Below are 17,671 nucleotides of genomic sequence, written 5' to 3'. Positions count from 1 at the left end.
AGTAGTAGTAGTAGTAATAGTAATAGTAATATAACTTAAGCTTCCACGTGACATGCAACAGTGGGGGAACCCCCCCCCCAAATTAAAACTCACGGCACCCTGCAAGTCAAAGGCTAAGGACTGAAAGAGGATTCTCCCAATAAAAACCTTTATAACTGGCAATCCAGATAAGGTAGAAGCCACTACAGCAGTGTGTCTCCTAATTCTAAACCAGATAATGGAGACAGAGAATATTATGATCAGTAGTGTCAAAAGCTGAAAAAAATCAGCAAGACCAGGTAGGTTTCATTATTTAATCAGTCACTGGCAATTATTCAGTTTAGCTACTTTTTGCCTTCAGAACTGGTTAGAATCCAGAATAAAATGCATTTAAACTAGTTTACATAAGAACATAAGAGTAACCTGTTAGAACAAGCCAAGGCCCATCCTAGTCCAGCATTTTGATTGTCACAGTGGCCAACCTGAAGCTTCTGGAATGCTCACGAGCAGGAGGTGGAAACATTCTGCCTCCCACTCATTTCCCTACATATAGTATTTGGAGGCATGCTACTCCCAGTCTGGTAGTAACATTGAGTCTTCAAGACTAATGGCTTTTGACTGATCTTTTCTCCATGAATTTATCAAATCTCCAAATTTCTTTTGTCCATTCCAAATCTCCTTCATTGGATAATTTTTGGTCCTAATCTTTTGAGAGAGCAATAAAATGTTCCTTACCCACTTGATCCATTTTCTACTCCCCGATCACACACCCCTCCTCAGCTGCCTTTTTTCTAAACTAAAATGTCATCAACAGACTTGCTTTTTCTTATACGGAAGATGATTGAGCCCCCTGATTATTTTGATGTTTGCCTTCTGCACTTTTTCCAGCTCTATTATTTTTCAAATAATAATTGACAGTATTCAGTAATACCCTTGACAGTATTCCAGCTGTGGACATATCACAGATTTGTATAGCAGTGTTACAATGTGGTTTTCTACCAAGATTACCTGAATACTTTTTTTCAAGATTACTTGGGACTGGTGAGCCATCATCATTTCTAGAACCTTGCTTTTAAAAGGATGGGACATGGGATTATATTTGTACAAGTTCATGGGATGTAAGATAGATACCTTCAGTAAAAATTAGACAATTTCCTCCTGGAGAACAAAAAGGACCTTATTGTCCTGCAGCAACAATCACATTTTAGGACTAAATTGTCAACATTTTTCTGGCAAACTTCTACAACTATGAGAGGCAAAAATCTATAGGGGAAGTACCGTGTCTCCATATCCACGTATCTCCAACTATACTGAGCAACTTGAAAGAGATCCTACACTCAATGGATGGTGAATCTGTTATCTCTCACATTGATTCTGTTATCTGTAGCATTCAACACACTCCAAAAATGAATGATTTATCCTACAGAATGGGATGCAGACTGAGTACAGCAAGCAACTGAAAGGTCCAAAATGAGTTGCAGAGTTATTTGACTAAGGTTAAATTGAATTCTGAAATGCTCAGATGGCCTGCAACTGTGGAGATACAATGACTGTTGAGAAATGAGATTACTTCATCACTTTAATCAATCCTTATCCTCTGAGAATTGGATAAGGGTCCAGGATATGGCTACATGATTCTGTTTACAATGTGAACCCAGCCATTGTGGTTTGCTAAATATAGCTTATCTTTAGTACATTGCGTGAATCCAGCCCACACTAGTTTACCAACAGAAGAGAATATATGTAGCTCAGGGTTGAACTGTGGAGTCCTTGGGGTTCTCTGAGCTTGGTTGTTTTCTTACAAATGTTTTGTTACCCGAGTACTGAAGATGTTACCTAGCCAGGTAATGAAACATTTGCAGGAAAACAACAAAGCTGAGAGAACCCCAAGGACTCCACAACATTAGTTTACTCAACAAACCATGGCTATGCAAACTTTAGCTTGCTACAATATGAGAACCCATTCATTATCTCACTAGTGCTCCCTTGTGCTCTTCCACGTTCTTGCCCTAGTGCACCATCCATTCCTGTTCTCTTCTATATGCTGTAAGTCCATGGCTTACAAAAGACCTGCTTGCAAATGCTTAAGCTTTCCATGGCTCAAGATTATGCAGTAATGTGTAGCTCCCTCTTGCTTGTCTGATCCAACTATCTGGTACTTGTAATACATTTGCTGATAGCTAGGCGCTTACATAACCTGCAACCAGTTATGAATAAGTATTCATTTCAATTTAGAAGAGTGCAATATTTTATGTGATGACTGTCCAGACAACAAGATTCTAAAACTTTACCGAGTTCCCTGTTTAGTAGCTGCAGCACCTCTGTGTCTACCTGCCTTCTTGGGATCAGTGCATATTACTGTATTGCCCATTCCTAAGAACTGCTTTTTTCTTCAGTCAAGCTAGTTCATGTTCAGCTTGAATGCATTGCTTCAGCTTGCTTCTTCTGACAGGGGCTGAAACTTTTTGTGCACCCAAACAAGTCTATTCAATGTAGGGCTGAGTAGTGGTTGCGTAAAAAAAAAAAGGGGACAATGGAAAAGTTTGACGACATTACAACAGAGGGAAAAAACCATATAATTGACTGATTTATACCTTGGTGTGCTTTAAGAAAGAAACAGAGTACTGCTGCCAAGATTACCATACTTTTTATTGTATTTTACAGTGTTCAAAGTGTTTCACAAACATTATCGTAGCAAACATTGCAATTTAAGAAGTGGTAGCCACTCTAATATTTAGATTACAGTTATCATGTAAACAGCAGCATCACAAAGACCATCTGCAAAGAACATATAATTTCTACATGGAAGTAAATACATTCAATTCAATGGAACTCAGTCCAAAGTTATTGTTTTGTGGTCGAGGGTCTCCTGTTTCACAGGTCACCTGCTTTACCCGCCTTGATCCACTGACTTGCAGTGATGCTCAGAAGACATGAGACAGTCTGTGTTCTGTACAGGACTCTTGAACTATGGGTGGGGGTGGGGGGACATTGACACAGAAAAATGTGGCATACCTCTTCCATTATAGCTCCTGCGTGCACTACTAATATATATTATGAGAAATGCCTTCATATGAGTGCCCTTAGTAGAGGTCCTCAAGTACCAACCTGAAGTCATGCTTTCTCATTTTAGCTCAATGGTGTCCCTCTGGGTGGTTCTAAAACAAGAGTAAGCAAGCAACCTCCATAACTGGGACATTACTAAAATGAACTAGAAAAATATACACATTCCCATAAGTTGAGTTTGACTTGTGGTGACTTCATGAATATGTTCGTGTGTGTGTGTTGGGGAGGGGGCCGCTCAGTAGAACTGGTTTGCGCTGGTTCCTTCTGGGATGCCTCACTTCCCACTCCAGCCTCTAGCCCTGAGATTTGCTGGTGATCTCCCCATCCAAACATTAACCAGCTTTGACCCCGTTTAGCTTTTTCGAGGTCAGCCAAGGTCGACCAGTTGCTGCGATCTGCTGTGGCCCCTCTGCGGGTAGCCTTTGGCAAATCACCCCTGACTGGCCTCATAGGGGTACTTACGGTGGGGATAAAACGCAACGAGATGAAATCGTTTTCTGTTCAGACGGTACAGCAGTTATCAGAGATATCCTTGCGGTTCGTCAGCTGAAGCTGTTCGTAATAATAACAGGGTAACTGTACGCGTTGGATACCTGCTACCCCGGCAGCGCTGAGCCCCTACTCCTTGGCCGGCTGCTGGCTGCGACCCGGAGAACTGGGACCTTTCCCGAGGAGCCCTCCCCTTTGTGGGCAGGGCCAAGGAGAACTCTCCGCCGGGCACGGAGCGGGCGAGCCAGTGTTGAGAGCCCGTGCGTGTTGGTGAGACTCTCCAGCTGCGCCTGCCTTTGCCTGCCGGGGCGCGCAGCTTTCTCGCTTGCCCCCTCGCTTGCTTGCCCCAGTAGCCTTCCCGCCGTCTTCCTCGACGAGGCGATGTCGTCTTCCTCCCCCAAGGCGGAGAAGAGAGCGTGGAGCTTGGGGCGCCTGTCCCTTTCATCCAGGAAAGGCAGCCTGAAGCCCTCCGCCCTTGAGCTCGCCGAGAACGCCCCCAACGCCCACTACGCGCCGTTTTCCGTCTCCGCGCCCACAGGACCCCAGGGGACGAAAGAGCCGCCGAGCAGCGGCGAAGCGGCCACGGTAGTGATGAGCGCCGATTTCCCGCGCCCGCCGATCAGCTTAGACCCGCGCGTCTCCATCTACAGCGTCCGCAGACCTCTGCTCAGCCGCAGCAACATCCAAGGCCGGGTCTACAACTTCTTGGAGAGACCCACCGGCTGGAAGTGCTTCGTCTACCACTTCACTGTGTGAGTCGAACAACTTTTGCTCTCCGCTCTCGCCGGCCGGTTCTGCTGCTGCTGCTGCTGCTGCTGCCGCCGCCGCCCCCTTCCTGCCACGGTTGCTGCTGCTGACCTCTAACGTCCCCCTTTCCTTCCCTGGCGGCCTGGCCAACCCCCGGAGTCCAGGGAGGGGAAGGCCAGTACCTCGTTCCTGGCATAGAAAAGGCGTGAAGGCACTGGGAGGGTGGGCGAGAGAGAGAGAGAGAAAGAAAAAGAAAGAAAGAAAGAAAGACTGCCCGGCCTCCTCACTCGCTCGCTCTCCAGGAGCTCGCGATCGTGGGATGCCCGAGGTTCCGTCGCAAGTGCGACGGCTCGCGTGTGGCCTGAGAGCCCTTCCTCCCGCGATTGACGTAGCCCCGTGTCTGCCGTGCTGACTCAGAAAGAAGTCCCCCCGAGGTTAGTGAGACGGAACTCTCCTCTGCAGCTCGTCCTATGCTACATACTCGGCCCGCTCTCCCCTGCCTCCGCCGTTTCCTAACTGAACTAGGGCTGCCCAAAAACTCATCTTCATCCGAGTGTAAAAATACCTCTCAGGCTGTTTTCAAGGGAAGGTGGAGGTGAGAGTGCCCTGGTGCTTTAAGTGCAAGTCAGTCCCCCGGAGTTTGGCTCCCAGGCAAGTGTAAACTGGTTTGCAGGTTAGGAGTGTAAGCCTTGTGTCTTATACTCCTAACCTGTGTCAGTTTTTAAGCACCGAAGTTGTGCTCATATGCAAGTGCCTGTCTGGAGGGCTCCTTCAGTGACTCCAGTGGCACAGATTCTGCAAATGCTGTCTATGGATGTGCTCTCATGATGCACGGTAGGGAGAAACACTGTGCAGATAGCGACTCTGTTTTGCTCCAGTCATTCATAATCCATCTAGCAAAGCGAAGTACAAGGTGCTAAGAAGTTATACTTGCTGTTGTACTGGAGCCAATACTTTATTGCCCATGGGAAGGAACTTTTAAGTCATCTGTCAGCATCTGTCAGTTCATTATTTGGAGCTGAAGCCTTAACTACAACAGTGCACATATATTCTTCCGTTAAAAAAAAAAATGATCAGGAAAAACTGGGTTTGGAACTCGGGGTTAGAGCGAAGAAATGGCAACAGACAAATTCTGTTTAATCCTTTTCTCCATCCATTCCTTTTCTGCTTCAAATTGGCCTACCTGCAATACACATGTATTTCCTATTCCATGATGTTCCAAACATATTTGGAGAAGAGAAACTTACTTTTTGAAACTTGTAGGATGAATAGTGCCTAACCCTTTTCTCGCTCACGGCTGTCTACCCTGAATTTCTCCAGATTTCCTCTGCAAATTGCCAAACTTGTGTTTCCCTTTTCAAATGTGCATTTGGAATATCCTGGAGTAGGGATTTGGAATGCACTTGGAATAGAAATGGGATATGCATTGGGAAAGCAAAGAGGTCAGGAAAGTGATTGGTAGGTTGAGAATAGATAATTGATAGCAAGAATTTGGAGTAAAGAATTGGCAAAAGAGAATCACTGAAACTTTGTGTATGTATGCTTGCATGCAGTCATTAAGTTCACACAACACACTTTCATGTTTTTATTTTACTGGGTTACTAAACTAGCCACAGACCATAGTTTGTATTTGTGGCTAGTTTAGCATACCAGTAAAAACCACAATGGTTTATAAACAGTAAAATGAAACAAACTGTGTTATGACTTAAAATGATTGTTGGCTTAAAGCACTCTTTCATGAATAGCAGGTTATAAGTTCTGATCCCACTGCTGACATAAATTATTTAAATTATCACATCAAACAGTAGCTTTTAATTTAACCCAATTGAGGCAAGTCAGATGAAGACAAAAACTGTGATAATGAACCAACTTTTGAACAAGCTTCTTTGTATGGTGGCTGAAATCTATATTCAGACATATGGTCATCTATATGCCCATTGATTCTAGTGCAGTTGACAGGATATACATCTATGCAATGTATTGAGGACCCATGTATAAGGCTACCCTCCAAAAAAGACAGTTACTAGGAAGCAAGCTCTATGAAATTAATGACCCATTCAAATGAAAGTGCTATTTTTAAGCATTTAAAATTCCATTTTTAAGAAGGGGAAAACATCATTATGTAGCATCAGTCTCAGGGTAATATTTTTAAAACAAAAAGGATGTTATTAACCAACTTTCCTGTTCCTAGTAATAATTTATAGTTTGCCTCTTGTCTGATTATTTATTTGGTAGGATTAAAAGTGGTGAGCACATGTAGCCTCATCAGAATACTGAAAGGGCTTTCTTCTTCATATACAGATTATACATGTGCCAAGAATTGAGGGCATAAGTATATCCTGAAACTCAGCAGGGCATTAGCTGCCTTTGACATTCTGCTTAGAGGAAGCACAAATGATTTATTTCTTCATGTTGGTATATTTAAAATAACACTTGTTACAAACCTTACAAAGCTGTTTTGAGTCATGGCCTTAACAAGAAAAACTGACAATAGCAAAATAAAATACACAATCTTTGTATGTAGAATTGTTATAGTTGTCTAATCCAAGCTACTTATCAAGGTAGGATCTTGGATATAACACAAGAACACAGTGTATATCCTAGAAAATAGGTTCAGATATTGTGAGCAGATAGGTTTTTTTTTAAATGTAGAAGCAGCTATTGAGCAGCAAAACACCCGTTTCTAGCATCTATTTGCAACAATGCCCCTGGGGCCCACATATTACACAGGCATGCTAGATGGCTGCCAGTGCAGGGATAAGAGCATCTTAAAGGGACAGGGATGTGGAGCAACTTCATTGATTTGCTAGCTAGTAAATGTCTACTTGAATATCTGTGTCCATCCAGTTTCAGATGTCCATCAAATGCCCAGTTCTTTGACAGCTGCTTCAGCCAAAAGTAATTCTTCTAAGCATGTTTTTCATAGTGTTCTTTAACATGATTGATGAAAGGGAAAGGGAAAAGGTATATGAGTTTTAGTGATTGAACTATTTCCCATTTAGAACCAAATTATTCCCCAATAGATTACAGCAGAGACTTTGCTAGTTTCTTTCTGATAGCTTTCCTGTAATTGGCAAAGAGGTGGTTCTTTTCACTGATAACAGATGAGCTTGCAAAGCAAGTGGCTATTTACAAAATTGTCTCCTGAATCCTTATCAGTCTGTGAACCAACCATTACATCAACACTGCAGTGTGCCTACCAGACCCAAATATTCTTTCATATTATAGCCGTACTGAATAGAGCTGCCCAGCATGAGTCTGGTAGCAACTTTGAAGTGCTGTATTCACTGAATTAATACAATCATGCCTTTGGGATTGTATAAAACACTCCGACCAGTCGCATAACTAAGCTAACTGTGAGTGGTTCCTCCTGACTAAAAGCAGCACTGCAAAAGAACCTGATTAGATATTTAAGAAACATTCACAAAACCAAGTTCTGCAGAGGATTCTATAGCTGTATTGTCTTTTTCTGCCTGTGTATAAGTAGTATGGCTTTTGTTTCTCTGTAGTGGTGCAGTCTTTCAGGTCTATATGATTTGAAACTAAAGTATATTTTAAACTAATAGCAGGTTAATATTTAACATGGTCACTTAATAGGTTTGTACCCCAAATATATGTGCATCCCCAAGTACTGAACATAAATATACCAAATAGATGGTTTCTGTACCCAAATATTGTAATGCGGAGTATTGCTGTTCAGGATTCTAGCTACTCTGGTCTATTTAAGCATGTATAAATTGGCTGTGATCCAGTTTGAATTTTTGCTTCACTATGAGTCATTTATTTGAAGTTTTATAACATTGAGCCCATTCAATTTGATTTTATCAATCAGTTTGATGAATAGGGCATTTGAGTGCAAAAGCCCCTCCAGACTGTCAAACTGATTTGAATCCATCTCTCAGTTCAACTATTTGATCTGAATTGTTGATCCAGTTTATAAAGTCAGCTCAATTTAGTGATTAAGTTGAACTGCTTTCCAATTAAATGTCCAAAATGAATTTTTGCTGAGCCTAGACCTGGTACTTTTCCCACTGCCCCATAGGCAGAGCCAAGATAGTAATGGAGCAGCAACTTCCCTGCTGAGCTCCGTATGATATTTTATTTGTTCTAATCATTTTATAAACAGCCTAGCTACACATATTAATTTTTATCTAGCTTTATTTCATAAACATATTCTCCACAAGAGATATTTTAAAACTGAACACAAAATTCTTAAAACATCATACAGGCTTCAGTTATGATACATTGACATTGAGCAATGGGGAAGAACAAGAAACGCAACATTGCCCCGTATTCCATATCTTTAGTCAGCAACTGTGTGTAAACAGGTTTCATCCTCATATTGTTTTCGGGGTTTTTTTCTTCTCCCCCACTTTAGGATTTTCTTTGCTAAAGGATTTTGTGGTGGTTCTGTTGTTTTTTGTTTTGGTATTTCTGGAATGCTTGTCTTTTAATACAATCTTATATATAGACTATATTAGGAATGGTACTCACAGTCTGAGCACTGGAAACAGATAGAATGATATACAGTAACTTATGCATTCTCTCTTATGTAAATCTACTTAGCCCTATGAAGGAAAACAGAATAGTAGGATGACTAGGTTGCATCTAGAACTGGGACTTCCATGAATTCTGGATACAAAAGTTTCTGATTCCATGGACTGATACCAGGAGAGGAATGGTTGATAAGACTATTTTGTAACTTCCCTTCCTCATGCAGATTTCTATATCACTCCAGATGGTGCCCCATTTGCTTTGAAAGATTAGATCTCACAGTAGTGAGATGCTGAGAATGTATTTATTTTATTTTTATTTATTACTAGACAACCCATGACCCATTGGGTCATCATTTCAGAGATATTTCCTTACGTAAACAGAGTAAGAGAATGACTAAGGGCAAAAAATCAGTGGGAGTGTGAGCGACTTGCTGCTGGCTTCCCCATTAACTTTGCTTGTGGGAAGCTGGCAGGGAACATCAGAAATCTTCCTCCTCCCTCCCTTTCCATATATAATATAGGCCTGTGCCATTTGCCTTCCCTTTACAACCCTCAGGAGAGCCCCAGAGAAGCCGCCGCCGCCGCCGCAGCTGACCAGTGGAACTGCCTGCCACTTTGCTGGGGGGAGGTGGAACAAAGGGAACCACAGACTGTGAGGTAAACTGCACCCCTGCTCCCTATTCTGGCATGTCCCCAAGGGTCCCCTCTCTCGAGGGAGGAAGAGGGCTCACCTGTCAACTGCCTGTGCCCCCCAACCAGCCCTACCTCACCAGCAGGCATCCAAATCACTCCCTTGTCCTTCCCTCAATGCCCACAACCATTAAGAGATTTCACATTTCAGCCTCATTTCCAAAGCAGCCAATCGCCACTCTCCTGTTGGGCCTTGCTGCCAGCCTATTAAGCGCAGGGGACAGAGGGAGGTGGAAATGAGTAAATTTGGTAATTTCCCAAATTTCAATCCCACAGGACTCATGGGTCCTGGATTTTGGATACATTCTGTAAGTTAGCCCATTTGAAGTACCTTGGTTCAAAAATTGTTGCCCTGTGATGCATCGTTTCACCCAGTTGAAGGTTATAGACCCGAGAGTTTTAGTAGTATATAAATTACATTTGTTTGCCTTCACAGTCCCAATGGACATTTGGTGGTTTACAAGGTGTAAAATAAGAATTAATACATCCATAGCTGGATTAAAATTAGAAACATATAAAACATAAGCCGGCCCAGTAGCCAACAGTCTATAAATATCACCCAAGATAACCTCACACCTCTGACACCCTCCAGAGGAGCTCCATTTTCAGATGCTTCCAGAAAAGTTAAACTGGGTGCTTGTCTAATTTCTACTGGGAATCCATTTCAAAGAGTTGCTGATTGATGCTACTGAAAAGCAGTGCCTCTAAGCCTCAGATTTCCTCACTTCCTGAAAGTAGGAAACTCCCAGCAGCTTTTCCTAGCAAGATTGCATTGGTTGGGCTTATTTTAGTAGAAGAATATGGTCCTGCAGGTATTTCGGTACCAAGCCATAAAGGGCTTTTGTCAGCCCCACTGGATATACCAAACCAGGAAATCAACTCCACAGGAAGGCTAACACTACTTTACTGAGACTGGCTATAATAACTGAATATTGCAAGTCTTATTGTACTGTATCTCCTCCCCCTTCTTATACTTCAGTGAAATCTGCCTGAGCCACTTCCAAATGTTATCTCCTTGCAGACATAAAAAATGCTTCAGACCCTTTTGCTTAGGTAATAGTTCTTGCATATTTCCATCAAGGTCATCTTCCTTGCTGTCTACAGCTTTATAGGTCAAGACCAGCACTTTAATTGCACCTGGAAACTTATTGGTAACAATTACAGGGCCTGCAGCACAGATGTGATGTGTTTATACTGGGGAAGGCCAGCTAATATGCACTGGCCAATGCACTTTAAACCAACTACAGCTTCTGAGTGGTCTGTAGTAGTCCAGACAGATGGTGACAAGGGTTTGAGTTACTGTAGTGAGGAACTGAAGGGGGAAGGAGCTTGACAGTTCTGAACAGAGAACTGTATTTATGAACCCACTGTTCATGAGAAAAAAATGCTGGACATATCCCACTAGATCTAATTTTCTCTGTCTCTCCAACTCAATACACTTAAATGCATATACAGTGCATTCGGAAAGTATTCAGACCTCCTTCACTTTTTTCAATGTTGTTATGTTGCAGCCTGATACTACAATCATTCAAATTCATTTTTTTCTCATTAATCTACACTCAGTACCTCATAATGACAAAGTGAAAGCAGAATTTTAGAAATGTTTGCAGATGCATGAAAAAGGAAAAACAGAAATATCACATTGGCATAAGTATTCAGACCCTTTGCAACAACACTTGAAATTTAGCTCAGGTGCCTCCCATTTCTCTTGATTGCTGCTGAGCTGTTTCTACACCTTGATTGGAGTCCACCTGTGGTAAATTAAATTGATTGGACATGATTTGGAAAGGCACACACCTCTCTATAGAAGGTCTCACAGCTGACAATGCATACTGTAGCAGAGCAAAAGCTATGAGGTCAAAGGAACTGCCTGAAGAGCTCAAAGATAGGATCATTGCAAGGCACAGATCTGGGGAAGGCTACAAAAAAATTTCTGCTGCACTGAAGGTTCCCAAGAGCACAGTGGCCTCCATAATTCTTAAATGGAAGAAGTTTAGCACAACCAAGACTCTTCCAAGAGCTGGTTGCCTGGCCAAACTGAGCAATTGGGGGAGAAGAGCCATAGTAAGAGAGGTGACCAAGAACCTGATGGTCACTCTGACTGAGCTCCAGAGATCCTGTGTGGAGATGGGACAAAGTTCCAGAAGGACAACCATCACTGCAGCCCTCCACCGATCTGGGCTTTCTGGCAGAGTGGCTAGATGGAAGCCTCTCCTCAGTGCAAAACACATGAAAGCCCGCTTGGAGTTTGCAAAAAAGCACCTGAAGGACTCTCAGACTGTGAGGAGGAAGATTCTCTGGTCTGATGAAACCAAGATTGAACTGTTTGGCCCCAATTCTAAATGCTATGTCTGGAGGAAACCAGGCACTGCTCATCACCTGCCCAATACCATCTCAACAGTGAAGCATGGTGGTGGCAGCATCATGCTGTGAGGGTGTTTTTCAGCAGCAGGGATTGCCGGGAGACTGGTCAGGGTTGAGGGAAAGCTGAATGGAGCAAAGTACAGAGATATCCTCAATGAACACCTGTTCCACAGCGCTCAGGACCTCAGACTGGGCCGAAGGTTCACCTTCCAACATGACAATGATCCTAAGCACACAGCCAAAACAACACAGGAATGGCTTAGGGACAACTCTGTGAATGTCCTAGAGTGGCCCTGCCAGAGCCCTGACTTGAACCCTATTGAACATCTCTGGAGAGACCTGAAAATGGCTGTCCACCGATGGTCCCCACCCAACCTGATTGAGCTTGAGAGGATTTGCAAAGAAGAATGGCAGAAAATCCCCAATCCAGGTATGCAAAGCTTGTTGTGTCATACCGAAAAAGACTCAAGGCTGTAATTGCTGCCAAAGGTGCTTCAACAAAGTACTGAGTCTCTACTTTGAATACTTATGCCAGTGTGATATTTCAGTTTTTCCTTTTTAATAAATGTACAGACATTTCTAAAATTCTGTTTTCACTTTGTCATTATGGGGTACTGAGTGTAGATTAATGAGAAAAAAATGAATTTGAACAATTGTAGTATCAGGCTGCAACATAACAAAACTGAAAAAAGTGAAGGGGGTCTGAATAATTTCTGAATGCACTGTAAGTTGATTCAGATCTCTGAGCAGACCATGGGAGTAGAAACCCGCCTTTCCTCATTGGTTGCTAATTTATTTGATTCATTTTAGTTTGCTTTCCATTAAAAGTTATCCCAAAGTGCCATTTTGACCAAAGTTAGAAGTTGTTATGACCTGTTTTAAAAGATAAAATAAGACTCTGTTCTGTCATAGGAGCTGCGAAGCCTCTGCTTCAACAGTTGTCTCAGCAATGAAATACAGTAGTTAGATGTCCTTAAACAAATCCACTAATTCTATAATATGGGAGCATTATTAACAGGGCAACATGAATGTTTATATAAAATAGTTAAGTTCCAAAGGGAAGATGGTGTGATTGCTATTGATATTTCAGGCCTGTCAACTTGTAACAAAAGCTTGTAAGATAACATTAATACAAATAAGGATACATAATTTATGCATATTTATAAATATATACAGAACTGTGAGGCCTGGTTGTAGTATAAAGGGTTATAATTTGCTATGATTCACTCTCCAGTACTTAAGAACCCAAAGAAACTTAAGTGTTATTTAGTTCTACTGGTTTCAGTAATCCTTAAGCACCTTACGCTTAACTGGGTTATTTCTATTATGTAGAAGTACGTAATGATGAAATGTTTGGGATCTATAATCAGCTATTGGCTCCAGTGAGTTTCATAGTGAAGCTTCTCACTGATTTTAATTTAGCTGAGTTATAGTCATTGTGTACAGGAAGTAAATAGCTCAAAATTTTGAGAAAGTTGAGGCTTATCCACACCTTTCTCAATCTTATGCCCTCCAGATATATTGGATTACAGCTTTTCTGTGTGTGTATCCTGTAAGATATAAAACTATAGGATTGTTTTCTATATTGTTTCATAATCACATTTATCCTCTTAACAACCCTGTAAAGCAAACCACATTGTGGGCAACTGTATGGTGATGGCTCTTTGCCAAATGAATTTGGACTGAGATGTGTTTTCTCTGATTTAGTCTAGAACTCAGCCCAAAAGATCACATATAATAGAGAAGAGAATGTTTTAGAAACCGCATCTCATATTTCACACCAGCTGTACTTAATGCTGAATTAAAGGCAGACTCAGTATATTTATTTTGCTAAATGCATAAACCACTAGAAGAGATTTGATCTCTTTCATCTAGAAGAGATTTGAAGGTGGTGTGTTGTAAAAAGATAAATTCCGTGTAATAACAACAATACCATTTGACATGGTGAAATGGTGCTTCAGCACAATCACAGGAAAGTTCTGTTAACTAGCAGTTTATGAAGGCGGGCATGGAAAATTAACATGTTGGAAATGCTAAAAGAAAAAGCTGATGAGAACCCTTCACCTATTTTCATCTGTTTGTGTTCAGGAAATAAGATCAAGTCAGGGCACACTGAATGCATCTTCTCTAATTAGGTCAAAAATGATTCACTGGCTGATTGCAAGGTTGATGCGAGAGTGTCATTAAATCATTCCACTACATAGTAGAAGATTATTTGCCTGGTTTAGTTTAATTCCAAACAGGTTATTTGGCATTTTAAGGAGCCAATCATGTGTTCTTGTTTCTTTGCAAGCAGGATCAGGGTCAATATAATTATGTGAATACCAAACATGAACATTCTCAGGTATAAGTCAAGCAGTAACTAAGGTTTAGAAATACTTGGTTTCTGAGCAATACTGGAGGCGCCATTCTACTATTCCAAGAATTGCAGCTTGAACAAATATTCATATAGCTTTTATAGAGGTAAGAATACTGGTGATTAACCTGTGTCAAAAATAGGAAAAGATGCATATGAATTCTGGAAAGCAAATTGTTACACCTATTACAATAAGTGGACTTAGTACACTTTATTTGGCCCAATGAGTGTTTTTAATATAGTATATAAATCTTGGAGTTGCATAGACACTGCTTAACTCTAGGTTAAATCAAGTTTCTTCAAAATTATGTAGGTGTGTGTATCTTTTAATTTTCCTCCTTTCTCTAGTCCTAGCTCCAGTACTGCTAAAAAAGCTCTCTCAAGATTTGGGGGTTTGGGAGAAATGTCCCCTGCCACATTTGTCAAATAAAGATCCTCCCATATACACAGAAGTGCTTTGATCTCCCAATGGAATATATCCAACTACAGGAGACAAGAATAACTCAGCTTAGATTACAACATTGTGAAGATAGAGAAAATTACTGAAGTGGTTGATTTACTGAGTAATTTAAAAGAAGTTGCTATATAACTGGACAGAACTCAAAAATATTGAAGTCTGATGGACTTCACACTTGGGTTGAGTAAAAGATATACTTGATTCTGCCACTAAATTAGATTGAAATGTAGCTGGATTGTGGCTACAGTATCTGGTCAAAATCCATGCTTGTTTTGCATACAAAACTCATGTGCAGGATGATCATGTTGGAGGAAGGTGTTGCATTTCCTTAATGATGAGTTACATTTTTACTGGCTTGATTTAGAATGACTTTGCCTGAACTATGTCCATTCTTTAAGCTAATTCAGAATGCCAATAGAGGTGAATATGTTATTCATAATTCAGAATGGTTCCTAATTAATGTGTTTTAAATCCTGATTAGCCACAAAGAAAGAAAAAGGAAATATATTAAGGGATACATAAATAATATATCTTATCATGATGAGGGCTAGAACAAGAACTCAAACTCAAATTGTCACAAGTACCACATGAGGGCTAGTATATTCATTCAACATTGAAACCTTTCCATACGTAGATAGAAAAGTCTCTGATGAATCAAAAAGGAAGAAAAAGAAAGTATCATGGTACACTATACAAAATTAATTTAGTTTTTGAACAGGCAGTGCTATGAAAAAGGTACTTGTGAATCAGAGCTGTGAAAGAGCCATTTCACTTTGGCCACTTAACCACTTTGGCAAAACTAATGTTTGATTTCGTTACAGATTGATATGTAATATTTTTTCAAGGTCATATCTACCATCATTTATTTATTGCATTAAATTTATTACACTCATTTATTCAATTTACATGGGTGCCCATCTTACCATAGCATCTTTGGGCAGCTAATAACTTATAAAAGTACAATAAAAGCTGATAGATAGATAGATAGATAGATAGATAGATAGATAGATAGATAGAGACACAGACAGACAGACATGCACACACATATACCACACTGAAATAACCCCCCCCCCAACTACAACAAATCGAAACAATATGCTCAGAGGCTCTAGATATAATCTAGGCAGTCCATTCCAATCACAGCTGTCCAAATCCTACTTTTCTTTTTCATCTCTTTCTTTGTTCAGGATAGAGATTTTTCTTTCTTTTTGTCTTTCTCTTACTCACTTTTCCTTCTTTTCTTTGTCTTTGTCTGATAGAGTCCTTCCTTCTCTTAGCAGAAGAGCATCTTGTTTCCCACCCCTTGCCAAACAGAGATTGTCTTGGTGGGGCAGCTAGATCTGGCTACCTCCCCTTCTGTGCCCTCCGCCCCCTTAGGCAGCACCAGCCTTCCAGCCCATCTCCTCTAGCCAAGCCTTGCCTCTCTATTAACTGGAGAGCACAATACTGCCTCAGAAGTGGCATCTGTCATAGAGCAGAAGAAATTCTGATGCCACCAGAGGATGGCACTGCTTAGCGTGAGAGGTCTTGTTGGAAGGGCTGAGGTGAGCCTGCTACCAGCAGGCCACCCCTCTTCCTGGCATACTTCCTGTGACCCAGCTTGTGAGTCTATGCAGTGCTCAGTGCACTAGTCTGGTTGAATAGTGTCCTTATCACCTACCTACAAACTACTGTTGTGGGCTGCAGAATATGATTTGCAGGGTCATATGTGGCCCATGGACTGTGAATGTGAGAGTCCTGACCTGGAAGGTTCTCTAAGGTCAGCAGCCTTGGGAATTCCCTCCTATTCCTTTTTCCTTCTGAAACTTAGCAGGTAGTTGGCACAAGTAGTACTTCTGCTATGGTTTTAAGGTTCCCAGGTAAGGGTCAGATGTTTGATGGATCTGAGTCCCCAGTGCTATCGTAATCTTGATTCCTAGCAGAAGCTACAACTTTTTGGATGGACACTGCTGCAGGATTTAAGTGAGAAAGGACTGGATATGCAAAAGTGGCACAGATGACTAAAGAGAAAAACAGATTGAGATATTTTGGCTTGTTTTATAATTAATTCCAAAGTTCTAGAAAGCCTTGGCAACTGTGACTGATGCTTTGATCACCTCACAATTACACTATTGCAATGTGTTCTCTATGGGACTGAGTTTCAAAATGGCTTGTAATCTGCAGCTGGTGCAAAACGTGGTAGCCAGATTGCTACCAGAGGAGACCCACTATTGTAGGATTACACCTATCTTGCAGTTGCTGCACTGGACGCCACTAGGCTTCTGGGCCCAATTCGGAGTGCTGGTCCTTACTTATAAAGCTGTATACAGTGTGGCAGCAGGATAGATCAGGGACCCCTTTACTGAGCATCATTTTAGCCAAAAAACTGAGTACGGCTAAGAGTCCCACTCCCAAATGAGGTAAGAGGTGTATCGAGTAGAAGGCAAGCCTTTGCCAGAGTATCCTCCCAACTTTGGAACATGTTTCACTGGAAGTACACTTGGCTCCAACCCTCCCAGCATTCCAGAAGGCCCTGAAAACTCTATCATTTTAATGAACCTTTGACTTGTCGTGTGTTTGTGGGTGGGCATCTGATTGTACTTTGTCGATAGAATTATTATGCTGTGTTTTAATAAGGTTTGATTAATACTTTTTTCCCTTTATGCACTTCCTAGATGTTTTTGACTGGGGCAATCTACAGAACTAAAAAATAAATATAGGTAGTCCTTGGTTAACAACTGCCCTGTTTAGCGACTGTTCAAAGTTACAGTGGTTCTGAAAAAGTAACTTTATGACTGGTCCTTGCACTTACAACTGTCGCAGCATCCTCACAGTCATAAGATTGAGATTCAGGTGCTTCAGAACTGGCAGGCGTTTGACTGTTGCAGTGTCCCATGGTCGTATGATCGCCATTTGCATGCTTCATAGCCAGCTTCCAACAAGCAAAGTCAATGGAGAAGCCAACAGTAAAATCGCAAGTCGCAGTCAGGTGATGTCTCACTTAACAACTGTGGGAGATTCATGACCTGAGTCCGGCATGGTCATGTG

General features: G+C 41.5%; 1 protein-coding gene and 1 long non-coding RNA gene across 4 annotated transcripts in view; one reads left to right on the top strand and one right to left on the bottom strand.

The window, feature by feature from the left end:
- Positions 1 to 2,610: 2,610 nt before the first annotated feature.
- Positions 2,611 to 3,641, bottom strand: LOC148214988 (uncharacterized). The gene is made up of 2 exons (XR_015797114.1): positions 3,508 to 3,641; positions 2,611 to 3,137 (listed from the first exon to the last, which is right to left on the bottom strand). It is a non-coding gene; the product is annotated as an uncharacterized LOC148214988 (long non-coding RNA).
- KCNQ1 (potassium voltage-gated channel subfamily Q member 1) overlaps positions 3,131 to 17,671 on the top strand; it is a 382,970-nt gene continuing 368,429 nt past the window's right edge. For all 3 annotated transcript variants that reach the window (XM_025176966.2, XM_025176962.2, XM_088146049.1), the window contains exon 1: positions 3,131 to 4,286. In XM_025176966.2, coding sequence (XP_025032734.1) covers positions 3,916 to 4,286 — 371 coding nt within the window. In that variant the 5' untranslated portion in view covers positions 3,131 to 3,915. The remainder of the gene's footprint in view (positions 4,287 to 17,671) is intronic.

Source organism: Python bivittatus, unplaced genomic scaffold (genome assembly GCF_059951505.1).
Source record: "Python bivittatus isolate LINGU-HERP-01145 unplaced genomic scaffold, Pbiv_v1 ctg000480_np1212, whole genome shotgun sequence".
NCBI classification, from domain to species: domain Eukaryota; kingdom Metazoa; phylum Chordata; class Lepidosauria; order Squamata; family Pythonidae; genus Python; species Python bivittatus.
This window is presented reverse-complemented; position numbering and strand designations above follow the sequence as displayed.